This window comes from Castor canadensis, chromosome 2, assembly GCF_047511655.1.
Source record: "Castor canadensis chromosome 2, mCasCan1.hap1v2, whole genome shotgun sequence".
Taxonomy (NCBI): Eukaryota; Metazoa; Chordata; class Mammalia; order Rodentia; family Castoridae; genus Castor; species Castor canadensis.
In genome coordinates this window covers 24,595,423-24,617,877 of record NC_133387.1, presented here as the reverse complement: position 1 = coordinate 24,617,877, position 22,455 = coordinate 24,595,423, and the positions used below count along the sequence as shown (strand labels likewise).

The 22,455-nt window shown below is 47.5% G+C and overlaps 1 protein-coding gene across 17 annotated transcripts in view; it reads left to right on the top strand.

Annotated features, from left to right (window-relative positions):
* Positions 1-10,999, top strand: part of Nrf1 (nuclear respiratory factor 1) — a 117,193-nt gene extending 106,194 nt beyond the window's left edge. For 10 of the 17 annotated variants that reach the window (XM_074063285.1, XM_074063262.1, XM_074063281.1 and 7 more), the window contains one exon: positions 725-7,485. In XM_074063285.1, the coding sequence (XP_073919386.1) occupies positions 725-981 (257 nt within the window). In that variant the 3' untranslated portion in view covers positions 982-7,485. Of the gene's footprint in view, positions 1-724; positions 7,486-9,339 lie in introns of those variants that run through there. The other 7 variants (XM_074063348.1, XM_074063316.1, XM_074063326.1 and 4 more) reach the window with 4 other exon arrangements.
* Positions 11,000-22,455: the final 11,456 nt, after the last annotated feature.

Here is a 22,455-nt window from a genome sequence, read left to right as displayed (position 1 = left end):
AACCAGCTGGGACAGATAGTTCGAGAGACCCTATCTCAAAAATATCCAACACTAAAAGGGCTGGTAGAGTGGCTCAGTGGTTGGAGAGCTTGCCTAGCAAGTGTGAGACTCCTGAGATCAAACCCCAGTACCATCCCCCCCCCAAAAAAAAAAGAAAAGAAAAGAGAGAAAACAATAGCTACTTGGAAGCAGGTCAGTATAGATCCCATGCCAAGTAAGTGGTGCAGGCAGTAAAATCACAGGAGGGAGAGAACCTCGTGGACTCTCTGTGTGCTGTAACCCCATAGAAAGCTGTGGAAATTGTCAGAAGAGTGGCTCTTAGATCAGCAGGGAATAATCTAGGCTGAGGGATCTGCTGGACACATGTACATAGTGCTTAGGGTACGTTGAGGGACCAATATGATTGTGATGGAAGGATACTATAGGGTACTTGTAGGAAAGGGTCACACACTTGCTCATTTAAACAGTATTTCAACATTCAGCTAGCCATGCATGGTGGTACACACCTGTAATCCCCACTACTTGGGAAGCTAAGGTAGGAGGCTCAAGAGTTCGAGGCCTGTCTGGGCTCAATAGTGAGATCCTGTCTCCAAAAAAGAGAGAGAGAATGAGTGAGTGCTGAGTAGAGACAGAAGTATCTGGAAGCAAACATGACAAAGTGCTTTGCCACAGATCATTAAGGCTGGGTTTGCAGCACTCCAACTAGAATACTTTCTCACTGCAGGCCCAGATGAAGTGCATGCATGGACCGTCAGGAAAGCGATGAAGGCTCCTCAGGCTGCAGGAAAGATTCACACAGATTTTGGAAAGGGATTCATTATGGCTGAAGTAATGAAAGATGAAGATCTTAAAGAGGAAGGTTCTGAAAATGCAGTCAAGGCTGCGGGCAAGTGCAGACAACCAGGCAGAACTTACATTGTTGGAGACGGAGATATTATCTTCTTCAAATTTAACTCACCTCCGCAACTGAAAAAGAAATAAACTTTAGTTCTTAGCTTATAAAAGGCATATGTTTGTTTGTTTTTTAATTAAAATTTCTGAAAACTAAAGGGACAGAGTTGGGATGGGATGCTCTACAAATTATTTTTATGTTTTAAAATTACAAAATACTCTGTACCTCCCATGAAATGCAAGTTTTAACTATGAGCAGCTTTTCACTTTATTAAGACCATGCTCCAAATTATAGAAGCTTTTCAGGAACTGTGTTGTGCATGGTGCTCTACTGCCCTCCAGTATGTAGGCCAAGCCTAACATGTGGCAGCAAGGGCAGCGTGAATCAGTAGATAACGTGTGATTTCGTGTACTCCAGGTGTCTACTCTCTTTATAAGCCATTTCACAAAACAAAAAAACTTGACTCTGCTAAAATATATCTTCTCAGCTGAGCATGGTGGCATGTATCTGTAGTCCCAGCTACCCAAGGTTGAGGTGGGAGGATCGCTTGAGCCCAGGAGTTCTAGATCAGCCTAGGCAACATAGCAAGACCCTGTGTGTTAACAGCTTCTCCTAAAGGGAGTAAGACTTTTTTTGGGGAGAAGGGGGCCAGTAATGGGGTTTGAACTCAGGGCCTTGGGCTTATTAGGCAGGCACTCAATCGCGTGTGGTTTAGCTATTTTTCAAATAGTTTCACAGGCCCAGGTTAGCCTGGACTATGATCCTCCTGTTTGCACTTCCCATATAGTGAAGGTGACAGGTGATCATGCCCAGCTTTATTGGTTAAGATGGGGTCTCACTAACTTTCTTCCCTCACTGGCCTTGAATCACAGTCCTCCCACTCTTTACTTACCTGAGTAGCTAGGATTATAGCACCCTGCTTGAACTAATTTTTTATTAGCATATATTCATTGGACAAAGTGGTTTCCATACATGCATGTAATCTACTTTGATCAAATTCACCCTATTATTTCTAATCCCCCATCACCCTAAAGGGGATTGAACTCAGAGAGACTGATTGACAACCTTAAAGAATGGTTACCCTAATTCAGAGGAGCAAACAGCACAACAGAAGGCCCTCGGCATTGCTGACGGTCTCCCTTTGGGTCCTCACAGAGGCATTGGACTGGAGGAGAGGAAGGGCATTCCACACACACACAACCACAAGGAGCAGGCCCAGCCTGGGAATCTGAATTTTCAGAGCATGTCCCCATATCTGTCACTTTGTGTGGCAGTTTTGAACCATCCCTCTGCAGGGACTGAAGGAAGCAAAAATGCAATCCAGACAAGAAGTGTCCATGGAGGCAGGTTGTCCATGGGTCTCTGGTTTACACTTGAAAGTTGACAGGATTTGCTGATGTATTGGATACAAAGTCAAGGGTGACTTCACAGGTTTGGGCCTGAGCAACGGGAAGGATGTAGTTGCCATTTATTGAGGTAAGGAGGAAAAGGAAGACTGGGAGTATATTTCACTATTAGAGCTCAAGAATAACATCCGACAAGTTTTTTTTAAAAAGTCAAGATGGGTTTGGCAGAGTGGCTCAGACCGTATGAGCATCTACCCAGTAAGCATGAGGCCCTGAGTTCAAACCCCAGTGCCACCCAGAAACAAAAAAATCGAAAGACAGCCAGGACATGTGGTCCTGGAGGCAGCAGTTCCTCCAGGGAGTCTGGAACCCTACTATTTGACATGAAGATCCTTGAGCTAGGACCTGAAGTTTCTGGGTCTGTCGCCTTTCATGTCTTTTTCCATTTTGGCCATTGCTACATAACTCACCCTGAAGCTGCAGGAGAGGCAGCGGTGACCCCAAAGAGGACTGTCCTCTCCCTTTTTGGTCCCCTGGCCCCAGTGTTAGGTGTTGCACATTTTGAGGCATAAAAAGACTTAGAGATTCAAAGCCTGGATACCTGGCATCCTCAAAACTTGATCATTTGAAAAGGAGGGAATCTCTCTCTCTCAGTTTGGGGCTTTGTTTTGTTTTGGTGTTGGGTTCTTTCTTCCTTGCTTGGTCTTGAACTGAGAGGTTCAAGTGATTCTCCTGCCTCACCCTCCCACATGCTTTGACTACAGGCATGAACCACCACACTTGGCTGGGTTTTTTGTTTTTTGGGTTTTTTTTGGTGGGGTTTGGGGGCAGGGAGGGGTAGGATTGTTTGTTGTTTGTTTTGTTGGTTTGTAGCACAAACCAGCCTCAAACTCACCATCCTCCTGCCTCAGTATCTGTGTTGTCTGTTTTTAAATAAACTTTGTTTTATTTCTGAGTTTAAAGAAAAAGATGGATTGGATTTACTAAACTGAATGAACTCTTAAGCTTTTGCATAGCTTTGAAATATAGGGGTACTGCAGTCTCCTGGAGCCTTCCTGGTGAGCCCAGGGTTCTGCCCATGGAGCTTTGTCTCTCCTTTGTGAAGGAGGACACTGCCCTGCATCCTCAGGGTCCCAGCGGAAATCAAGGGGTGTGCAGTGTGTGAGTGAGCTTCAAGGAGCACCACACGAAGGCTGAGGAGTTGTTAGAAGGACTGTGCAGTCTCCCCGAAGAGGAAAAGGGAACTCCGTCTGAGCCCTTACAGTAGAACATGAAGGGCTTCCTGGTGCTTAATCAATTGAAATGACCCAGAATACAAGCTTAGATTAGCGTGTGCCTCTAGATTAGGGCTAATCAGGGCAAGCAGAGCAGGTGGGGGACAATCCCAGCCTGATCACTGTATCTCAGCATTTAATCATCTCTCTTCCAAGGGCAGCCACCCGATTTAGTGCCTGCTGGGTTTCAAAGCCCCCAGTTCCACCCCCCTTTCCCTTGCTGTGGATATAAAGGCTGCTAGGTCAGAGGCACTGAGGCGATTTAACCTAATCCCATGTTGAAATATGTGTGTGAGTGTGTGTGTGTGTGTGTGTGAGTGAGAGAGAGAGAGAGAGGTCTTAAAACCCCCACAATGATACATTTATTTAAGGTGGAGGTAGACTGAAGCTGCCTATAGAAGATGGTGAAGTCGGGATTTCCAGGTGTTTGAGGTTATACCTGGATATAGAATTTCTCCCTCTAAAAAGCTCTTTAGATGTGTAGTCACTGTCACAGTTACTCACCCTAAGACAGCTTTGTATGGAAGTCATTTCATTACCCCATGTAAGGGCCAAATTTTCTTCTCCCTTGACCAATGTGGAATCCAGAAGATGAAATCTAGAAAGTTAGTTTGGATGAATCTTGGGCATATACTGTGGGCATATACACATAGTATGTTGCATTTACATTTTACATTATTTACTGAGCTGTTCGCCCCTGTTGAAACGCATTGTCAGTCACTTTACAAGTCTCCTCCTACCTGATCATTCAGCCCCTTGGAAGAAGCATGTCATGAGTGCAGGCAACCGAGCACCTGCTGACTGACAGGGCCTCAAAGATGCTCACCCCTTCCTTAAAGAGTCTGTAGTCTGCTTGGACACAGACATGCAAACAGGGACGATGGGTAAGGCCATTCCTCTACAGCAGCCTGTACAAAGTGCCAGGGGGCCCCAAGGGAAGAAGACCCAAGAGAGGAGGGCACAGACTAGAGCTGATGGCTGAGGGAAGAATCAGATAGTCATTCCAGGCCAAAGTCATGTGCACGTGAGCATAGAGGTGCACGTTTAGAGAACTTCAGATAGTTCACCTGTGTCACTTGCCTGTAATCCCAGCACTGAGGCTCCTGAGAGTGGGGCAGGAGGATCATGAGTTTGAGGCCAGCCTGAGCTACATAGTGAGACTCTCGCTGGTGTGTAAAGTGTGTGGGGCTTAGGGGATTATCAGGCTTACTTGAGCAGCAGAGGCTAAGTTGGTGGACTGAATACTTACAAAGGGGTTTGGATTTGTAGTCTGAGCCACTGAAAACCACTGGAGAATTGTGAGGACAGCAATGAGATCCTTGTGTCATGTTTGAAAGATCATTCTGGTCATAGCAGTGCCAGCCAATATATATTTTGGCATTTGAACCTTTCTCCATCTTATTCTGGGGCAAATCTTCATGATACTGAAAACCTTTCTTTTTTTGGCAGCACTGGGATTCAAACTCAGGGCCTCCCACTTGCTAGGCAGGCACTCTGCCTCTGGAGCCACTCCCCCAGCCCTCATGACCTGAAAACTTTTAACAACAGCATTGGACATGAACCCACATCATAGGAAACTCAAACCTCATAGCCAGAGTGAAAGAGATTTAGTTTTACAGTTCTTCCCATTTCTTTCCACCCTACTCTTCACCCAGATACTTGCTTACAGAAAGGCTCTTCCTGCTCATTGTCACTGTATTTGTAAAGTTCGTGATTTGTCCCCCAAGTTTGAAGCTTTGGAACTGAACCAAGCCCAGAAGCAAGAGCAATGAATGGGATGGAGTTTTGCTTCTGGTTTTGGTTGCTGTTTGGCAGCATTTGGATGCTTCGAAGAATGACACGGGTGTCCTGGCCTTTCCATGGGATACTCAGGCTTACTTCATTAACCCTGCCTGTTTTGACCACAGGAGAATTTAACATCAGTGATAGTCATGATACCCTGGGAGGGGCTGAGGGACCCCTATGGCCCTCCACATGCTCAGGCCCCTGCCTGTCTGGAGGCTGGGGTTTAGGGCCTAACTGCACATTGGTTAAGGCCAACAATGGACTCCCTTGGTCTGTTGCCCTTAAGGCTGTTTTGAGGCCAATTTGTGACACACCTAGGCCTTCACATTGTGGGGAATACAAAATAAACCAGAGCCAAGCCTGACCTCAAGCAAACTCTTAGCCAGGTGGGAAGGCTTTTGGACATGCAGTAAGTGGCCCCAGCCAGACTAGATATAGTGTCCCAGTGCCCACTGAGGACTGCTGTGGGTAGTGACCCCAGCTGGTGTTGAGCAGGCTTCCAGGAGGAGGGACAGCTGAACTGGGTTGTAGAGGGGAAGGACTGTGGGTAAGAAAATTCCATGTAGTGAACAACTTGAGCAAAGAACTGAACAGAGGAGTGTCACTAATACATTGGGAAACTAAGAATAGTCCAGGGGGATTTTGAGCACAGCTTACCTGTGAGAGAGTAGGAAAATGACAGCAAAGATAGATCAGAGCAGGCTCACCTAGCATAGTGGTGCCCTGTAGTCCTAATAACACTCCAGGAGGCTGAGGCTGGAGGATCACAAGTTCAAGACCAGCCTGAGCTACCTAGTGATATCCTACCTCAAAAAAAGAAAAAGCAATGAAAAAAAAGTTTCAAGTCCCATTTCATGTTCAAATACCCCTCAACTTACTCTGGAAAGTAAGTGCACACAATTATAACATTGTAAAATAATATTTTATTTCACACAGGATATTTTTGCTTTAGAAAATACTCTGACATCTCTTTTTAAGTCCTGTTCACATCAAACAAACATACAAGTTTTATGTGGAGAGGAGTACTGGGGTAGTCTTTGGACACAGTGAGACATTATAGGACCCAATATTGCAGCAGTAGTTTTTTTTTGCACAAATTCAGGACCTTGCTCTTGCCAGGCAGGTGCTCCACCACTGGTGCTATGCGCTGAGCCCTTTTAGTTCTGGGCATTTTTCCCAGGTGGTCTGTTTTTGCAGCTGGGGGATTGTAGGGGGTGTACCTCAGTCTCCGGCATAACGGAGTCAGGGGTGCACCCTTCTATCTGGGTCTGGCAGGTTTAGGGTTGAGCATATGCTAACTGTGGGGCTCGAGGGGCAGAGCACTTGCCCAGCAGCTCAGGCCCAGTGTTCAATCCCCAGTACCACGAACAAGCCAAAAATAAAGTTAAGCTACTACATTGTGGATTCGTGGGGCACTCAGTACTTCAATATGGAACATGTGCACAGGCATCAAAAATACCACGGAGTCTCAGAAGCACTGGATTACAAGTGTTTTAAGGCTGCATTTTCAATTGGCATAGTCACCCAGAAAAGACTTTAAATAAGGCTTTTTTAAAAAGTCTTCAGAGGTAATATTTTATGCTGGTTTTTTTTGTTTGTTTGTTTGTTTTTCTAAATAGTTTGTACTGTTTTTTAAGTTGAGATCACAATTTTTGGATAACTTGGTATAAGTGTTTATATTATTGTAACTGCACAAAAATTGTTCGCTGTTGAGCATATTATTACTATAACTTATATCTTCTCTTGAAGTAAACACATGCTTCGGGGAGGGGTGGAGAAGGGCCCTCACTTTTTAGCGGGTGATCGATCTCCAGTTGTGTCCAGCCCTGCTATTCTCCAAGCTCCTGAACTCCTCTGGCACCCCTGTTCTGAGGGTCCCCAGCCCTGTCCCCCTCCCCTGTCTTGGTGGGGGGGACCCCCTAGATTCCAGGGCCACTGCCTTCTGAAAGAGACAGAGAGAGAGAGAAGCAGCCCTGCAGAACTTCCTGGAAGGGCTCAGGGGGTCAAGTTTCTGAATCCTTCCGCATGCCGAGGCGGCTTTCTTGTTCACCTGCGTTTAGGTAATACGGAGTTATTTCATGGGCTGCCTGAGAGCATTTCCCCTCACATGCTGGAAGGCAGTGTTCTCGGAACTTATTCCCTCCCAGTTCTTTGTGAATGACTTTTTCTCTTCCCTGCCCTCCCTCCCTCCTTCATTTCTTCCTTCCTTTCTTTCTTAATGACTTTTCCTTTTCTTTTTTCTTTCTAGAATCTTGTAAATCTTTGCTTGGTATCTAAGATCCAAGCAAAGGGTCCTTGGTATTCTAAAAAATTGCAAAGATGTGTCTTGAGTAGCTGAATCTTTTTTCATCTATTGTGCTATGCAGGTATCAACTGGGCCTTTTCAATCTGAAACTCATGTTTTTCATTTCTTGAAATTTACTTATGCATCCAATAATTTCCTACCTTCTATTTTTTTCTGTACCCTTTTATTCCAAGTTAGACCTCTTAAGTTTCATATTCTCCCTGTACTTTCTTTTAATTTTTTCTCCTCTGCAAGATTTCCTTGACTTACCCTCCAGCCTTCTTTTGAATATATTTCATCTATTGCAATTTTTATTTTAAAATTTCTCTCATACTCTGTTGATTTTTTTTTTATTGGATGGTTGGTTTTTTGTTTTTGTTTTTTTTTGTTGGGGGGGTTGGGGGAGTTGTGAGACAGGGGCCTCACTATGTTGCCCAGACCCTCCTGCCTCAACCCCGGACTGCGGCGTGCACCACCATGCCCAGCTTCATATTTCTTATAGCGTATCATTTTATGGCACCAACCTCTCATCTCTGAGGATATTAGAGTTTGGAAGTTTTTACTTGTTTTTGTTTTCTTCTTCCCACATTGTCTCCGCTGCTTCTGTGTCCCTTAAGGTGACACATTGAAATACTGCTTGTCAGGGTGTGCAGGGACAGAGCCAGGTAACCTATAGGCCTTGGAGTTGGTATTAGAACAGGCCTTTCCACCCACCAAATGTGGTCTTTTCTTGGGACTTGCCCAGGTGAGTTTAAGACAGTGGCTACATCCTCGCTGTCCTGTTACAGAGGTCTGGGTGTTAGGGTTGGGGCACTCCTGGTCTGGTTAGCTAGATATAATCTTTCCATCCAGGCTCTGCTGGTTCACATCTGCAATCCTAGCTACTTGGGAGGCTGAGATAAGGAGAATCAAGGTTCAAGGCCAGACCAGGCAGAAAGTTCAAAACCTCCATTTCCAAAATAACCAGAGGAAAATTGACTGGAGGTGTGGTTCAAGCAATAGACTGCCTGCTTCGCAAATGTAAAATCCTGAGCTCAAAGCCCAATCACATAGATAGATAGATAGATAGATAGATAGATAGATAGATAGATAGATAGAAAATCTTACCCCCTTTGGGCATGGGATTGCAGCTTGCACTTCTCTGATAAGTTGGAACCATTCCCCCGTTCGCTGTGATTCTACTTTCAGAAGGAAGACAAGGTTGACGTGCATTTATTTGGCCTTACTTAACTGGAAATGGATTACCCTTAAAATCAGGCAGCAAATGAGTTTGGCTTTTTCTTTTTTTAATAAGCTTGACTTTGAAGGGAGGTACATAGATGGAGTTGAGGCCAAAAGACAGGGTAAGAGACAGAAGTGTTTTTGAGCATAGGTAGAAGGAAGGTTGAAGAAGGCAGACAGCATAGCAGAGTATTAAAGAAGAGTGGCTCTTTCTCAGAGAAAGGTGGCTGGAGAGGACGGCTAGTGGGGGAGGGGGTTCACACTAAAAAAAAGATACAGGTAGGCAGGGTCTTCTCGTGCATGGCAAGTTGTGGAGGCCTTCCTTTGAGGCATGTTCCACAATTTCTTTGTACTTTCTTTCCTGAGAATATGTTTTTAAAAAGTGGAGTGAGAAGAGACTTATTTGTGCCTGGGAAATGGCCTGTGATTTCCTGGGAGCAGCAAACGGTGACAACCTGAAGAACTAGAGCCCAGTCTAGCCAGCACTGGGGAGTCTGAGCTTGCACCCTACCAACAGTCTTGCTTTTGTCTCTCCAGGCCTGGTCCAGATCCCTGTGAGCATGTACCAGACAGTGGTAACCAGCCTTGCCCAGGGCAACGGCCCGGTGCAGGTGGCCATGGCCCCAGTGACCACCAGGATATCGGACAGCGCAGTCACCATGGACGGCCAGGCTGTGGAGGTGGTGACATTGGAACAGTGACATGCAGCCGTATCATGGCATCGTTTTCTAGTCTACTTCAAAATTTTTTACATGTTTGCAGAGGTGCAATCAAATGGAATTAAGTCTCTCGACTTTGGAAGAAAAGTTTTGTTAACCTTTTTTTTTTAAAAAGGAAGAAAGGCAGCAGATTTTGGAAATGCATTTTTTTAAAAGCACCACTCTTGATTTTCTGGGATTGGTGGAGTAAGAAACTGCACTGTCAATTTCACTGTCCCAAAAAGGCCAAATTGTGGCAGGACTTCTTTCTGCGGAAACGTGTGTACTTAATGTGTGTGTGTGAGTGTGAATATATGTATATGTGTACATATGGACACACACATTTACATATATATAGATAAAGTATATATATACATATATATATGTATGAAACCCGCATGGAGTTATCTGTATGAAATCAAGGTGAGCTGTGGAAACAACAATCCACCCAGTTTAGTGGGTGGTAGGGTACGTGGCCAGACACAGTCACCGGGTTTTTGTTCATACCAGGGTCATGCATTGAGCTACTGACAAACTCAGGCAGAGGTGACCATGCCCTTCACCAAAGCTGCCTCCCAGTGGCCGCCCAGAACTCTCTGCTGGACTCACCTGAGGAAGGAGTTTCCAGGATGCAGTGGGGTCCAGAAAGCGCTTGCAAGCTCCAGGGGTCACATGGTCTGCCAGCTGAGACACTCCTCCTCCGGCTGGCCCAGGTGCTGACCTTGCCATAGGCAGGTGAATGTCCTGAAGGGGTTCCCAGGCAGGAACAAGAAGTTTTCCTCAGCCTCCCATCTCCTCCCCTTCCCAGGAATCCTTCTAGATTTCGTGACTATTAAAGAGTTGCTCTGGCTTTAAGGTCAACCCTGAATTTGTCATGTATATAAACTGAAGGTAACAGAAGTGTTAAGGGTCTGAGGGGTGTGTGCTAAGTGTGCTTGTGGGTGTGTATGGGGGTGGGGAGAATGGGAAGAGGTGGGAAGAGCAGGAAGGGAAAGGAGGGAGAGAGAAAAATCTTCATAGACCAGGGTACACCAGTGGGCGCCATTTTCTCTAGCTGTCTGTAGCTGTCTTAACAGAGAAGACTGTGACATGTGGGACCCCAGGCTCAGGAAGGCTGGCCATCACAACAACGTGTGTCAGAAGAGAAGACTGTATTCCTGGATTCCGCCTGCTTTAGGAGGATTCGGCCAGGCCGTGCTCCCAGGTGCTTCCTGTGGCCCAGGCCCCAGACAGCTTCTGTGCACACAGTGGATTATTCTGGACGTTCTTTGGAACTGCTAAATCCTGGGCTTTTCCAGCTGCAAACCCTGAGCCTCCAGTGGCTAAATTCACCTGACTTTTTGACAGGCCAAATCTCCGCTCCTTGAGTACAGGGACAACTCTTGCTCCCTCCTCCTAGGTCCCCCATGTGTGTGACAGTGTATTTAATGTGGTTTTTGTTATTGTTGTTGTTGTTGTTTTTTTAATGAAACATTAAAAGATTCTTCATGTCTTGCTCAGCCTTTGAGAAAAGTTTCAGATTCTTGTATTTGCTTGTTTTATATAAAACTACCCTGTGTTCTTTGTATGTTCTTTTCTGTACGTAATGGGGGGAGGGAAGGGATATTTACATATAAACAGTCCTAGTTCTACAATTTATTATTTTTTTAATTATTATTTTTTATCATCATTGTGAAGTTGTCCAGGGGCTTTAAAGTCCATATTCCTTTGTGGTGAAATACCCTCCCAATAGTTTGAGAAGTTGCCAAGAAAAAAAAAACAAAAACAAAACCTCAGTAGCAGAGCATGGATTCTGTGTTGTTTTCCATTCTGTCTGTGCTGCCTCATTCAATAAATAGTTTAAAATGTGGCAACAGGAAGTGAACTGTTCATCTCTGAGGAGCCCTTAGCCTCTGGGCAAGGACTCTCTTTTGGGGTGGCTTCTTATGCTTTTGGAAAGAGACATACACTCAGGGTCAGTGGTCTTGACCTTACCCAGTGGCTGTGTAGAGCTCTGGAAAGAGGCGGGAGGCTGCAGAGGACAGGTCAGGGCCTCCTAAAAGCTCCGTTACCAGGCCAACTCTTTCATTTTTAGTCTGTTTCTTATATAATGATATTCTGGGAGAAAAATGTAGATCAAAAAAACCTAAAGATGGTTTGAAAGACTGTTCTTTTTTCAGGGGTTAATTTATACCTACCTTAAAAACTCAGGTGGGCAATAATGCCTCTCTGTCATGGAGGGTCTCCCACCATGAGTGCTGTTTAATGTTGGAGTATCCGTGAAGTAGAAGCTCTAAGCCATGAGTTGCTTCCTCACATCCTCACTCTCTTTGGTTTCTTACACAGCTCACTGTCTTAAGGTGGCAACTGCTGCCTTCCCAGCTGTGTCTCACACCCCCACCTCAGGCCCTTCCCACATCCCCGAGTCTCTACACCTCCATTCTGTGTCCTCCATCCCCCACTGCCACCACTACCCATTCTTTCTGTTGTTGGATGTCTTAGTTGATTTCCTGGTGATAAAATAATTGAATGGGGAGGCCAAGAAGTTTCTTTGATGCCTGACAGTTCAGTAAAGCCAACCTCTCTCCCTTCTTGCACAAATGGCATACCATCACCTATTTTCACCAGCGAGGGTGAACCAGAGGAAGAAGTGGGAAGAGAGGTTATCTAGAGACCGTTCTGGTAAGGTGAGGGTTGCACCATAGCCCCTGCTGTTTGTCTGGCGAGGTCCAGACACTGCCTTCACCACAAGCACCTGTTATCACAGTGGTGACAACAGGCACCAATGATTCAGCTGCCCTCAGGTAAGTCCAGCCAATGGGTGAAGCAGAAGGATACAGTGGGGGGCAGGGGGAGTGAGGAGATGGGCAGAGTGCAGAGCATCTTTTTAAAGAGCAGCTTGTAGATGTCACCTCACAGAAGGGGCCCTGCTGCCCCATCTTCAGATTTTTCCAGAGAATCTGGGGAATTCAGATTTTTACATGAGGACTGGAAGTGTGGCTCAAGTGCTAGAGTGCCTGCTTTGCAAGCTCCTACTTGGCAAGTGCAAAGTCCTGAGTTCAGACCCCAGTCTCACCAAAACAAATCCTAAAACAGATTTTTATATGAAATCTCCTGATTTCATTAGTAAATAAAACCCATCTGTAGATCAGATCTGGCCTGAGGGTCCATTTTGTTTAATGACATGAATATTTTGTGTGTGCCAGGCACAGTGGGGACTTGTCTGAGAGAGACAAGATGAAGGAGACTTTGGAATGGACAGTAGCCGCAGCTCAAGGTGGCGAGGAGCCATCCCAACTGAGTGCTATTGCAGAGTTCTGTTAGCTCATTGTTCTCTTTAAGGGTCCTCCATGTTTAGTTTAGCATCTGGCTGCCAACCAGGATCTGGTGATCACAGAAACCACGGGGCTGGTCTAAGAGTTTTTGGCTGTAAGTCCAACATCTGAAAACACCCATTAGTGATGTTAATGACTAATGGAATGGTCCAAACTCCAGTGACTGATCTGTGGAGAACCAGGGCAGGGGGAGGAGGGGCCCCTCAACCAGGAAGAATATCCTAGACTGCAATGCACTCTGGGCCTCACTCAGGCCCTAGCAGGGCTCCCTGTCCCCCATGAGCCTCAACTGCAGGCATGGCTATGTCCCTTTGGTGTCAGCACCAAAACTCATCAGGAAAGAAACCAACTTAATTATCTAGCAGAGCACACAGTCCCCCATCCACCTCCATCGCAGCTGGCTGTGGGTCGGCCAAGTCACCAGCCCAGGCCTCAGCATAGCTGGTGCTCAGGTTGAGGTCACTGTCAGTGTGTCCCTACCTTGCCTCCTGGTTACTGCAGAACAGCAGCTCTTGGAAAGGCCCACTGCCATGGTAGAGACAGGATGGAGGGGGTGCCAGAATTACTTATAAACAATATTAACTGATTTAGTCTTTACAAAGTACTATTATTTCAAGAAATAAATAAGGTACAAAGAGGTTCAATTAAATAACCTGACCAAGTTCACTCTGCTAGGAAGAGGCAAAGCCAAGACACAAACTTGGGCAGGCCAACTTCTGTTAGCTCACCACTTGTACCTGGAAACACCACTTCATAAGCTTTTCTTAGGGCTGAAGTGAATAAAAGTGGAGGGTATAAGAGGACTCAGTAACATATTTTTGAGTTATACTTTTAATGTAGCTTAACATTTGAAACTGCCCCCTTCCCAAATTTCCTGTATTCACAAATGAAATTGTTAGTGAGGCTGGGAGTGCAGCTCAGTGGAAGAACACTTGCCTAGCATTTGCAAGGCCCTGGTTTCCATCCCCTGCACTGGATGGGAGGAGGGGATTGGCTCTTGAATTTCTTCTGACTTTTGCTGGCTTTAAGAAACTTGTAGTTATAAGTGATGGAGTGGCTCAGTGGTAGAATGTCTGCCTTACAAGCATGACACCCTGAGTTCAAACCCCAGTACCAAAAAAAAAAAAAATCCTATTCAAGAAATTAATAGTTGGGCACCAGTGGCTCATGCCTGTAAACCTAGCTACTCAGGAGCTAGAGATCAGGAGGATCATAGTTCAAAGTCAGCCTGGGCAAATAGTTGGCAAGACGCTATCTTGAAAATCCCCTTCACAAAAGAAGGGCTGGTAGAGTGGCTTAAGGTGAAGGCCCTGAGTTCAAACCCCAGTACGGCACACACACAAAAATACAATGTTCGAACTGTTAAATAATTCCATGTAAAAATGTTGCTTTTTATTCCTAAGAAAAACTTGACAGTGCTATCCTGCAAGGGGTGAGGGGTACTGCTCCATGTTGATATCTAATAGTTACATTTTGTTGTCTTCTTTTAAAGTCCCAGTGCTCAGCAGGTGGGAGGTTAAGGCAAGAGTATCTCCAGTTGGAGACCAGCCTAGATCTCACTTAAGCCCCAGGCCAGCACAGAAGAGAAATTAACTGGTTAACTCAAGAACCACTGGGCAAGGAGGCCACGCCAAATCTGGACAGAGTCACAGAACTGTGAAGTCATTAGATGGGTGACAGGTGACAGGTCTCAGCCCATCTTACTGCTCCCCGTGCCCTTTGGGATAGATGACAACTGGAAAGCTGGGAAGGACAGGATCAGCCAGCACCCCACACACATACCCCCATTTCGGCTGTGCAGGTTGAAGCCTAGCTAGAGTCACGGAGAGGCCCAGGGTCCCAGGGCACCAGCAGGGTGCACAGGGTGCCCTCTCTCCTACCGAGCTCCTCCTGCTCTGGCTTTTCCACCCAGTCTCACAAAACCTGAAATTTTGAATTATTTTTTAGTTTTTGGTAAAGAAGTATTTTTTTAATTCCCGGGAGAAAAGTTAAGAGAAACTATCACATAATAATATTATTTACCGTGGGCCCCGTCTATAACAGAAGGACAATCCACGGTCAAGGTCAGTGCAGTGACTCAGGTTAGCACCTTTGCTGCATGTGAGTCCCTGGCCTCAGTTTCTCCTTGTCCACGCAGTTCCAACACCTCCCGCAGGAGTCCTGGGAAGGACTGAACACTGCAGGTGGCCATCCCTGCCAGTGGGACTGTCCACTTTGCAGAGGTTTGGCGGCCAAAGAGCACAGCCCGGCTCCCAGGGCCGCTGTCTTGGGAGGCCGAAGCCGATTGGCTGGCTGAGGTCACGTGTCGGCCGGCGGCCCAATCAGCAGCGGCCGGGACTGCTCTCGGAGAAGAGGTTGGGATGTGACTGGCAGCCCTGAGCCAGGGAGTAGGAGAGCTGGGGCCGCGAGGGCTCCCGCGATGGCCCACATAGACCTCCCTAGGTCTGTGAAGGCCTGCATGGACGAATCATTAGAGAAACCGTATGGCACTTAACCCCCATCCACACCCGCCATCCCCAACAACCGCAAAGATTTTTCTAACTTTTATTTATCTAATTTTCATACCGTTTAGTTCATTCGTTTTTAAAGTGTACCCTTCAGTGCGCTTTGGTATTTTTACAAAGTTGTACAACCATCATCATAGCCTAATTTTAGAATATGTTTATTATCTCCAAAAGAGGTAATTGCTTTTTAACATTTTTTTCCCAAAATAACTTGAAGCAGGTTACATACAAGATGTATACTATGAAGTTTAAACAGAAAAACAACAACTAGGGGGCTGGAGCCATGGCTCAAGGGGTAGAACGCCTGCCTAGCAAGTGTGAGGCACTGAGTTCAAACACCGGTGCTGCCAAAAAAACAAAAAAAAGAAAGAAAAGAAAAGAACCACCAACAACAAAAAAACAAGAATGAGAAGTAAAAGACCAAAGGAAGTCACACATTTGCCAACCTGGTCAACATTGGTGAAATGATGACTGTTTCTGTTTAGTGGCTGTCTTAAGAGGCTAAGAGCTCCTGTCCCTGGGAAGATAGCAAGGCATCAGCCAGTGAAAGATACAACACACTAAATACTTTTCTTTAAAACAGAAAAGGGTGGGGGAGTAACCCCCAGGTTATTTTATATATTCAGCATCTTCCACATTTTGCCCTCAAAGAAATAGTTTTTGTTATTTTCTTAGGCTTTGAGCATGACTTTAAAACACCTCAACTACAAAGATATTCTGGGAGGGGCTAGGGAGTGAGGCAGTTTAAGATGTCTATGGACAGAGCATAAGTCTAAGGAAAGAGTGGAAACAAGCACAGTGAGCAAGTCAGTGGTGGGCCATCCAAAACGGCTGCCACAAGAAATCATGATAGATGCTTCCCACTTACTAGGATGGCAATCAGGCCCACAACTGAGGACAAGGTTCTGGCCCACACTGGAGCCCCTCATTCTCAAGAGAACACCAATGTAGGGGCATGAGGCTGTAAGACTGCCCCGCTGCTGGGGAACCTGCCCAGTACTCCTAGGAAGTACGGGCAGCCTTGGTCTTACTTGGGTAAGTGATTACAGATTCTGCCTTCCCTCTCCCCACTCCCCGTGCACCCACCACCCTCTACCCCCAATCTTGGAGGATCTGGACAAGAGAGATGGGAGGTGTCTGTGAAGCAGACACCCCCGGCAACCAACACACTGGGACCTGTCCTCCCCAGAGCAGGGAATCAATCGAGGGTAGTTGAACTCAAGTTTGAGATTGAAGCTTCCCGGTGGATGGATTTAATGATGGGTTGTGTTTACAGTTAAGGAATTTACATGAATTTCTCTGAAGTTACCAGAAGGGGAGTCAACAGGGCACAGGAAAGGCAGCGACTACAGGAAGGAACTAAAACTACTTTGTGTTTCAACCCACCAGGTCAAGATGCCTTTGGTTCCATAAACAGATGGTACCTGTCTTGTAGATTAGTCAGTGGCAGGAGTTCCACTTCCACACAATGCTGGTCTCCTGAAAGGACAAGAGACACACACACACACACACAACATAAGGATGGATACCTTTGCCTGCAGCCTCCCCTCCCCCCTGACAACCTCTCTGAAAGTTGTCCCTCCTCCTTTGGTCCTCAAGAGATTCAGCCTCCACAACCCTCTCCGCCTCACTACCTTCCCAGAAGAGCTAAGGCGGCAAAAGCCTGGCTCCTGGCTGACAGGGACTTTTTTGGGGCTGAGGGAACACACACATGTGCCCTGGAAAGGCATGCCTGCTGCCTGTTTTCCCAGCCAGCCTCTAATCCTAGGAAATCCCAGAGGAGCCTCCATTCCTGCAAGGTCTAGGTCAGGCTGGGGCCAGCACCTATAGCAGAGCTTCAAGATCCTGTGTTCAGGATTGGCCCACATCTTCCTAACAGACTGGCTCACAGCATCTGCAGTTTGAGAAGAGGTATAAACACTGCGAATTCAGTTTTCTCATCGCCAGGCACTTACATTTAAAGAGCTGTGCGGAGGGTCGGTGGCTCACGCCTGTAATCCTAACTACTCAGGAGGCAGAGATCAGGAGGATGGAGGTTTGAAGCCAGCCTGAGCAAATAGTTCGTGAGACCCTATCTCAGAAAAGGGCCTGTCTTACAAAAAAAGGCTGGTGGAGTGGCTCAAGGTGCAGGCCCTGAGTTCAAACCCCCCATACTGCAAAAAAATAAAAATTAAAAAATAAAGAGTTGTGTGTGAGCTGAATAATGTCCTGAGTACTGCGGGGACCAAGGGGGCTGGCTGAGACCCCACTTGGATGAAGAACTGACCTAAACTGTCACACTGACAAGGCATCTCATCCGGCCCTCACCTAAGGCCAGCATCCCAACACCTTGGAGAACTCACACTTCCTTGGCCACCAAGGCCCCACCCACTTGCTAGGCCTCCTGGGAGGCAGACACAGGGCTCCTGAGTAGCCTCTGCTCATTGTTTCTGCTCTTGCAATCTTGAAGCACCAAGAATTGCAAAGGCTTCACCTCCTTCAAATACTGAAAACAGCTTTCACATTCCCACCCACATCTTTCCTACATAAAATCTCCAGTTTCAGTCAAGAGCCGGCTAGCTACTCAAGAGGCAGAGATGGGGAGGTTCATGGTTTGAAGCAAAAAGCAAGATCCTAACTCAAAAATACCCAACAGAATAAAAAAGGGACTGAGGGAGTGGCTCAAGTGGCAGAGCACCTGCCTAGCAAGTGTGAAGCTCTGAGTTCAAACGCCAGAGCCACAAAAACAAAAACTCCAGTTTCAACTTTTCCTGAAAGGCTGAGTTGTTTCCTGCAATGGAATGGACTAGATTTCCTGAATGACTTTCTCCATAAAAATCAAAAGCTGGATCAAAAGATGTGTTTGTTGCTATCCCAACATCTCTGCTCCTGCCCCCATGCTGGGGATGGAACTCAGGTCCCAGTCTCCAAAAGATATTTTATTTTTTGCAGTACTGGGATTTGAACTCAGGGCCTCACATATGCTAAGCAGGTGCTCTACCACTTGGGTCAATCTACCAGTCCTGTTTTGTGTTGGATATGTTCGAGATAGGGAGGATCTCAAGAACTATTTGCCCAGGCTGGCTTTGAACCATGACCCTCTTGATCTTTTCCTCCTGGGTAGTTAGGATTACAGGCATGAGCCACCAGCGCTCAGCTCAAATGTATTTTTTAAAAAAATTTTATTATTTTTTTATTCAAATGTATTTTTGAACTTTCTTTTTGGTGGGACTGGGGTTTGAACTCAGGGCCTTATACTTGTCAGGCAGGTGCTCTAGCCCTTGAGCCATTCCTTCACCCCTGCTCTTGATATTTTGGAGATAGGGTCTTGTAAACTATTTGCCTGGGCTGACCTTGAACTATGATCCTCCCAACCTCCCACGTAGCTAGGATTTCAGGAGTGAGCCACCAGTGCCCAACTAAACATCTCTCTAAATGTAGCGTAATTAAATAAGTAATCCACACAAAGGCCTGCACCCCCAGGCTGCCACTGGTCTGGTCTAACCTGGAAGCAGACTGAAGGAGCCAGAACCTGATCAAGGCACGGGGATGGTGTGCTCACCTCCACGACCTGTGAGCTCTCTCTCCTCCAGTACTGTCCCAGTTGAATGGGGGTTCAACTGAAGTCATCAAACCTCCCCGCCCTTTCATTTCAGTCCATCCCTGAACTTGAGTCCAGTTCCATTCTTGTCCTTGTACAATTGATTTTCTTCTAACCTAAACATAGCAGGTTACCCTCGGTCTTCTCGGATGTCACCTTGCTATTTGTAACCTATCCTTCTAGGCCAGGATTTCTCATCCTTCAGCTCTGCTGGAACATTCAGTGGGGGCTGACCTTGAACTCTCAATCCTCCAGGCATGCACCATCATATTCAGTTCACTCCCAGCTTTCTACTGACAGTTTAAGGCAGATAATTCTTTCAAAAAGGGCTGTCCCATGCATTGTAGGGTATTGAGCAGTGTCCTGGCCTCTGACTGCCACTAGTATCTTCCTTTCAGTCAAGATAAGGTATCTCCAGGCATTGTCAAACACCCCCCAGAAGGGACAAAAATCACCTCCCCTTGAGACCTGTGTCCTGTGTGGTAGGTATCTTTGTCAACCTCATGTTCTGCTGTTCTAGTGGCAAAGGACTGAGGTGGGAACAGGATGCAGTAGTGCCAACACTCCCCAGGGTTTCTTGAAGTTTCATCTCACTGTTCCCATCGTAGATCTCCTGCAGGTGGCTACAGCTTATTCCTCCCAAGGGCCACATCTGGCCACTGGTTGCTCACTCCTACAACCTGCTTCTTTCCCCTTCTCTCTCCTCAACTAGGTGCTACCTCAAGGCCCACTGGACCAGACCAGCCCCAGGCCATTCCTTTTTCCAACAGCTGCACCTGTCTGTACCACATTCTCCTCCTCTCTATCCTCACTGGTTTTGCAGGGTTGCCCCTTTGCCTGGCCAACCTCCCCAGCCAACTGGAGGTAGCAGGAGGAAGCCTCACCTGGGTGATGGTGGACCTCCAGCAACACGCCCAACCCTTTGTTGGGAGTGAGCAATAAGCCCATCCATCAGTGTGCTCAATGCAGTTGACACAGGTTGGGCTAGGCAGAGCCAATGGGTGGGGATGGAGGCACTGGGGGATGGAGGGGGAAGTTGGAAGGCACTTTGGCTAAGGACACTTATACTGCACCCCACAAGATGCCCTGGCCCCAAGCTGCCTCCTCCAGAAAGCTGCTTTATGGAGCCTTGACTTCTCAGCCCTTGGGCTGGAGCGAGCTGTGAGCCCCTGAGTCCTGGACCCAGGACAAAACCTCTTTTGAAGGTCAAAACTAGGTGTGCCTTCCTATGATCTCATGGAGCTGATGGGCTTTCTGCCACAGAGTTCCTGGCACTGTGGGAATCTGGGAGTGACCAGAATCCTGGAGGTACCTGAGGTCCAAGGTCACAGACCATGAGAAGCCCAGACGAATGCCAGGTCTGTGGGCTTCCGGGACCTCCCTGGTATGGGGTCAGGCACCATGCCAGGCATGAAGATGGAGTGAGACTCCTGCCCCAAACTCCTTCAGATTGAGGTGAGGAGAGCAGCAGACCCACTGGCAGGGGATTTGAGCAAGGATAGCAAGGGAAAATGAGATACAGCCTGGAGGGACAGAGGTGAGGAGGGCAGGAATAGGAAAAGGGTGAGGCACCCCCACACAGTCCCTCCTAGCAAGCAGGAAGGGAAAGAGGTGCAGTATGAGGCAGGGCTGGGTCATGTCTGTTCATAATCCAGGTAAGGCGCTTGGGTTTATCCCAGGGGAGGTGGGGGAGTGCCCTGGTCAGATTATCCTGGAGGTCAGTCAGGGGAGGACAGGACAGGGAGCCCAGAGGGCAGGTAGTAAGTGGTGATGGCCCCTGGGGAATCCCCCTACCCCTTGGGGCCACCCCATCTGTCGATCCTGTTTTCCCACTACCCTGGTTCTGTTCACGCTCCCCACCTCCCCAACACACACCACACCAACAGTGGTTTCCAGGGAAGGGCAGCAGTCCTTGCAGGAACTAAACAGGCCACTAAGAAAGGTCCTGCCCTCTGGTCCCCTTGGCCAAGGCAGGCACTTCAGTGTCATCCTGTTCCTTTGTGCTCTGCCTGTGGTTACACTGAGTAACTGAAATCATGAAAACATAGCACAGTAAGTGCTCCAAAACTAAATCTACCCAACTCCCCTCCCCCCATTTCTTCTTCGGTGCTAACCTGGCAAGGATCCATAGTAGTCCCATTTCTGTCTGCCCCTCCAGCCAGCCTGGAGCCGAAGCAGGTGCACCAACAGGTAAGGTGAGGCCAGGAAGGGGGGGGGGGGCTGGACAAGGTTCGCACTAATTGCAGATGTTCACCTAAACGCTTACCATTTAGCAGAACTGGCACTGTGACATGGGCATCATGCCCCGGCCCAATCAGGCCTGCTGTTTTATTACTACACAAGTGGGCAGTCCGCACTTCCTTGTTTTGTTGTTTAAGGCCAGAACCCTTTAAGGCACTAGCCCCCAAAAACCCCCACTCACCCTTCTGAGTTTTGTATTGGACTCTGTCTCCAATTCAGCTCCACTGGCCTTCCCTTCCAACCCTACTGCCCCTGTCCAGTCTGTCCTCCACCTCTCCTCTTGGATTGACCCTAGTGCTCCACTGCACACCCACTGTCCTATCTGACACCTCTCCTTTTTCCATTTAACCACAAAAGCAATCTTGCCAAACATGTATCTGGTCATATCCCCCAGCAGCCTGCTGTGGCTCTCACGGCCTTTGGGTTCAAGAATAAATAAGGCCTAAAAAATAGTCTGTAATAGTCCCTGTGGACATCTGTGCTCCTTCCACCAGGCTCCTTTCCTCTTCCTCAGTCTCACTCCTTCCCCAGGCCCCCACGTCTTCCCAGGCACCTGGCATGCCCTTGACACCAGCAGTCCTCTTCACTCACTCCATGCAGGGCAAGGCCTGCCTGTTTACACAACACCTGCACACAGCTGCATCCCCGCCACACACACACATAGTGCCACCTGCAGGAGGCCAGTCCTCTTCTGGGGATGCCCCTCTGCCTCCCCAGGGAGGCTGCACTGAACTGGGGGACAGTGTGGGGGAGGGTTGGGGGAAAGAAGGGGTGTGGAGGGGGGGACGGGTTTGAGACAGGGTCTTTCAAATTATTTGCCTTGGTTGACTTCGAACTGTAACCCTCCTTATCTCTGCCCTCTGATTAGCTAGGATTACAGGCATGAGCCACTGGCACCAGACAGGATAGTTTATTTGCCCCAGCTGGTTTCGAACCGAGATCCTCCTGAGTAGCTGGGATTACAAATGTAAGTAATGAGCACTGGGCTAGGCCTTTACATTTGTGTTTGCACTTGTTCCTGTGGGTCAGGTCACACATATGTACGCACACACACGTACACACTTTCTGCTGCCTCGGCCATCTGTACACACAGAAGGGATCCCAGGGCCCAGGCTTTCCCAACAGGTCTGCCCATCAAGAGCTGAATTCTCGGAACTGTCACTCATCCTAACCCCAAGCCAAGTCCCAGGAACTTCTTGCCTAGCCTATCTGATGGAACCCCACTGTGAATTCGGGCTCTGCGGCTTTGCCACAGGCAACATCAGCAGCCCATCCATGATGCAGAGGTGTAGTGGGAGGCAGAGGTCGGGTCTGTA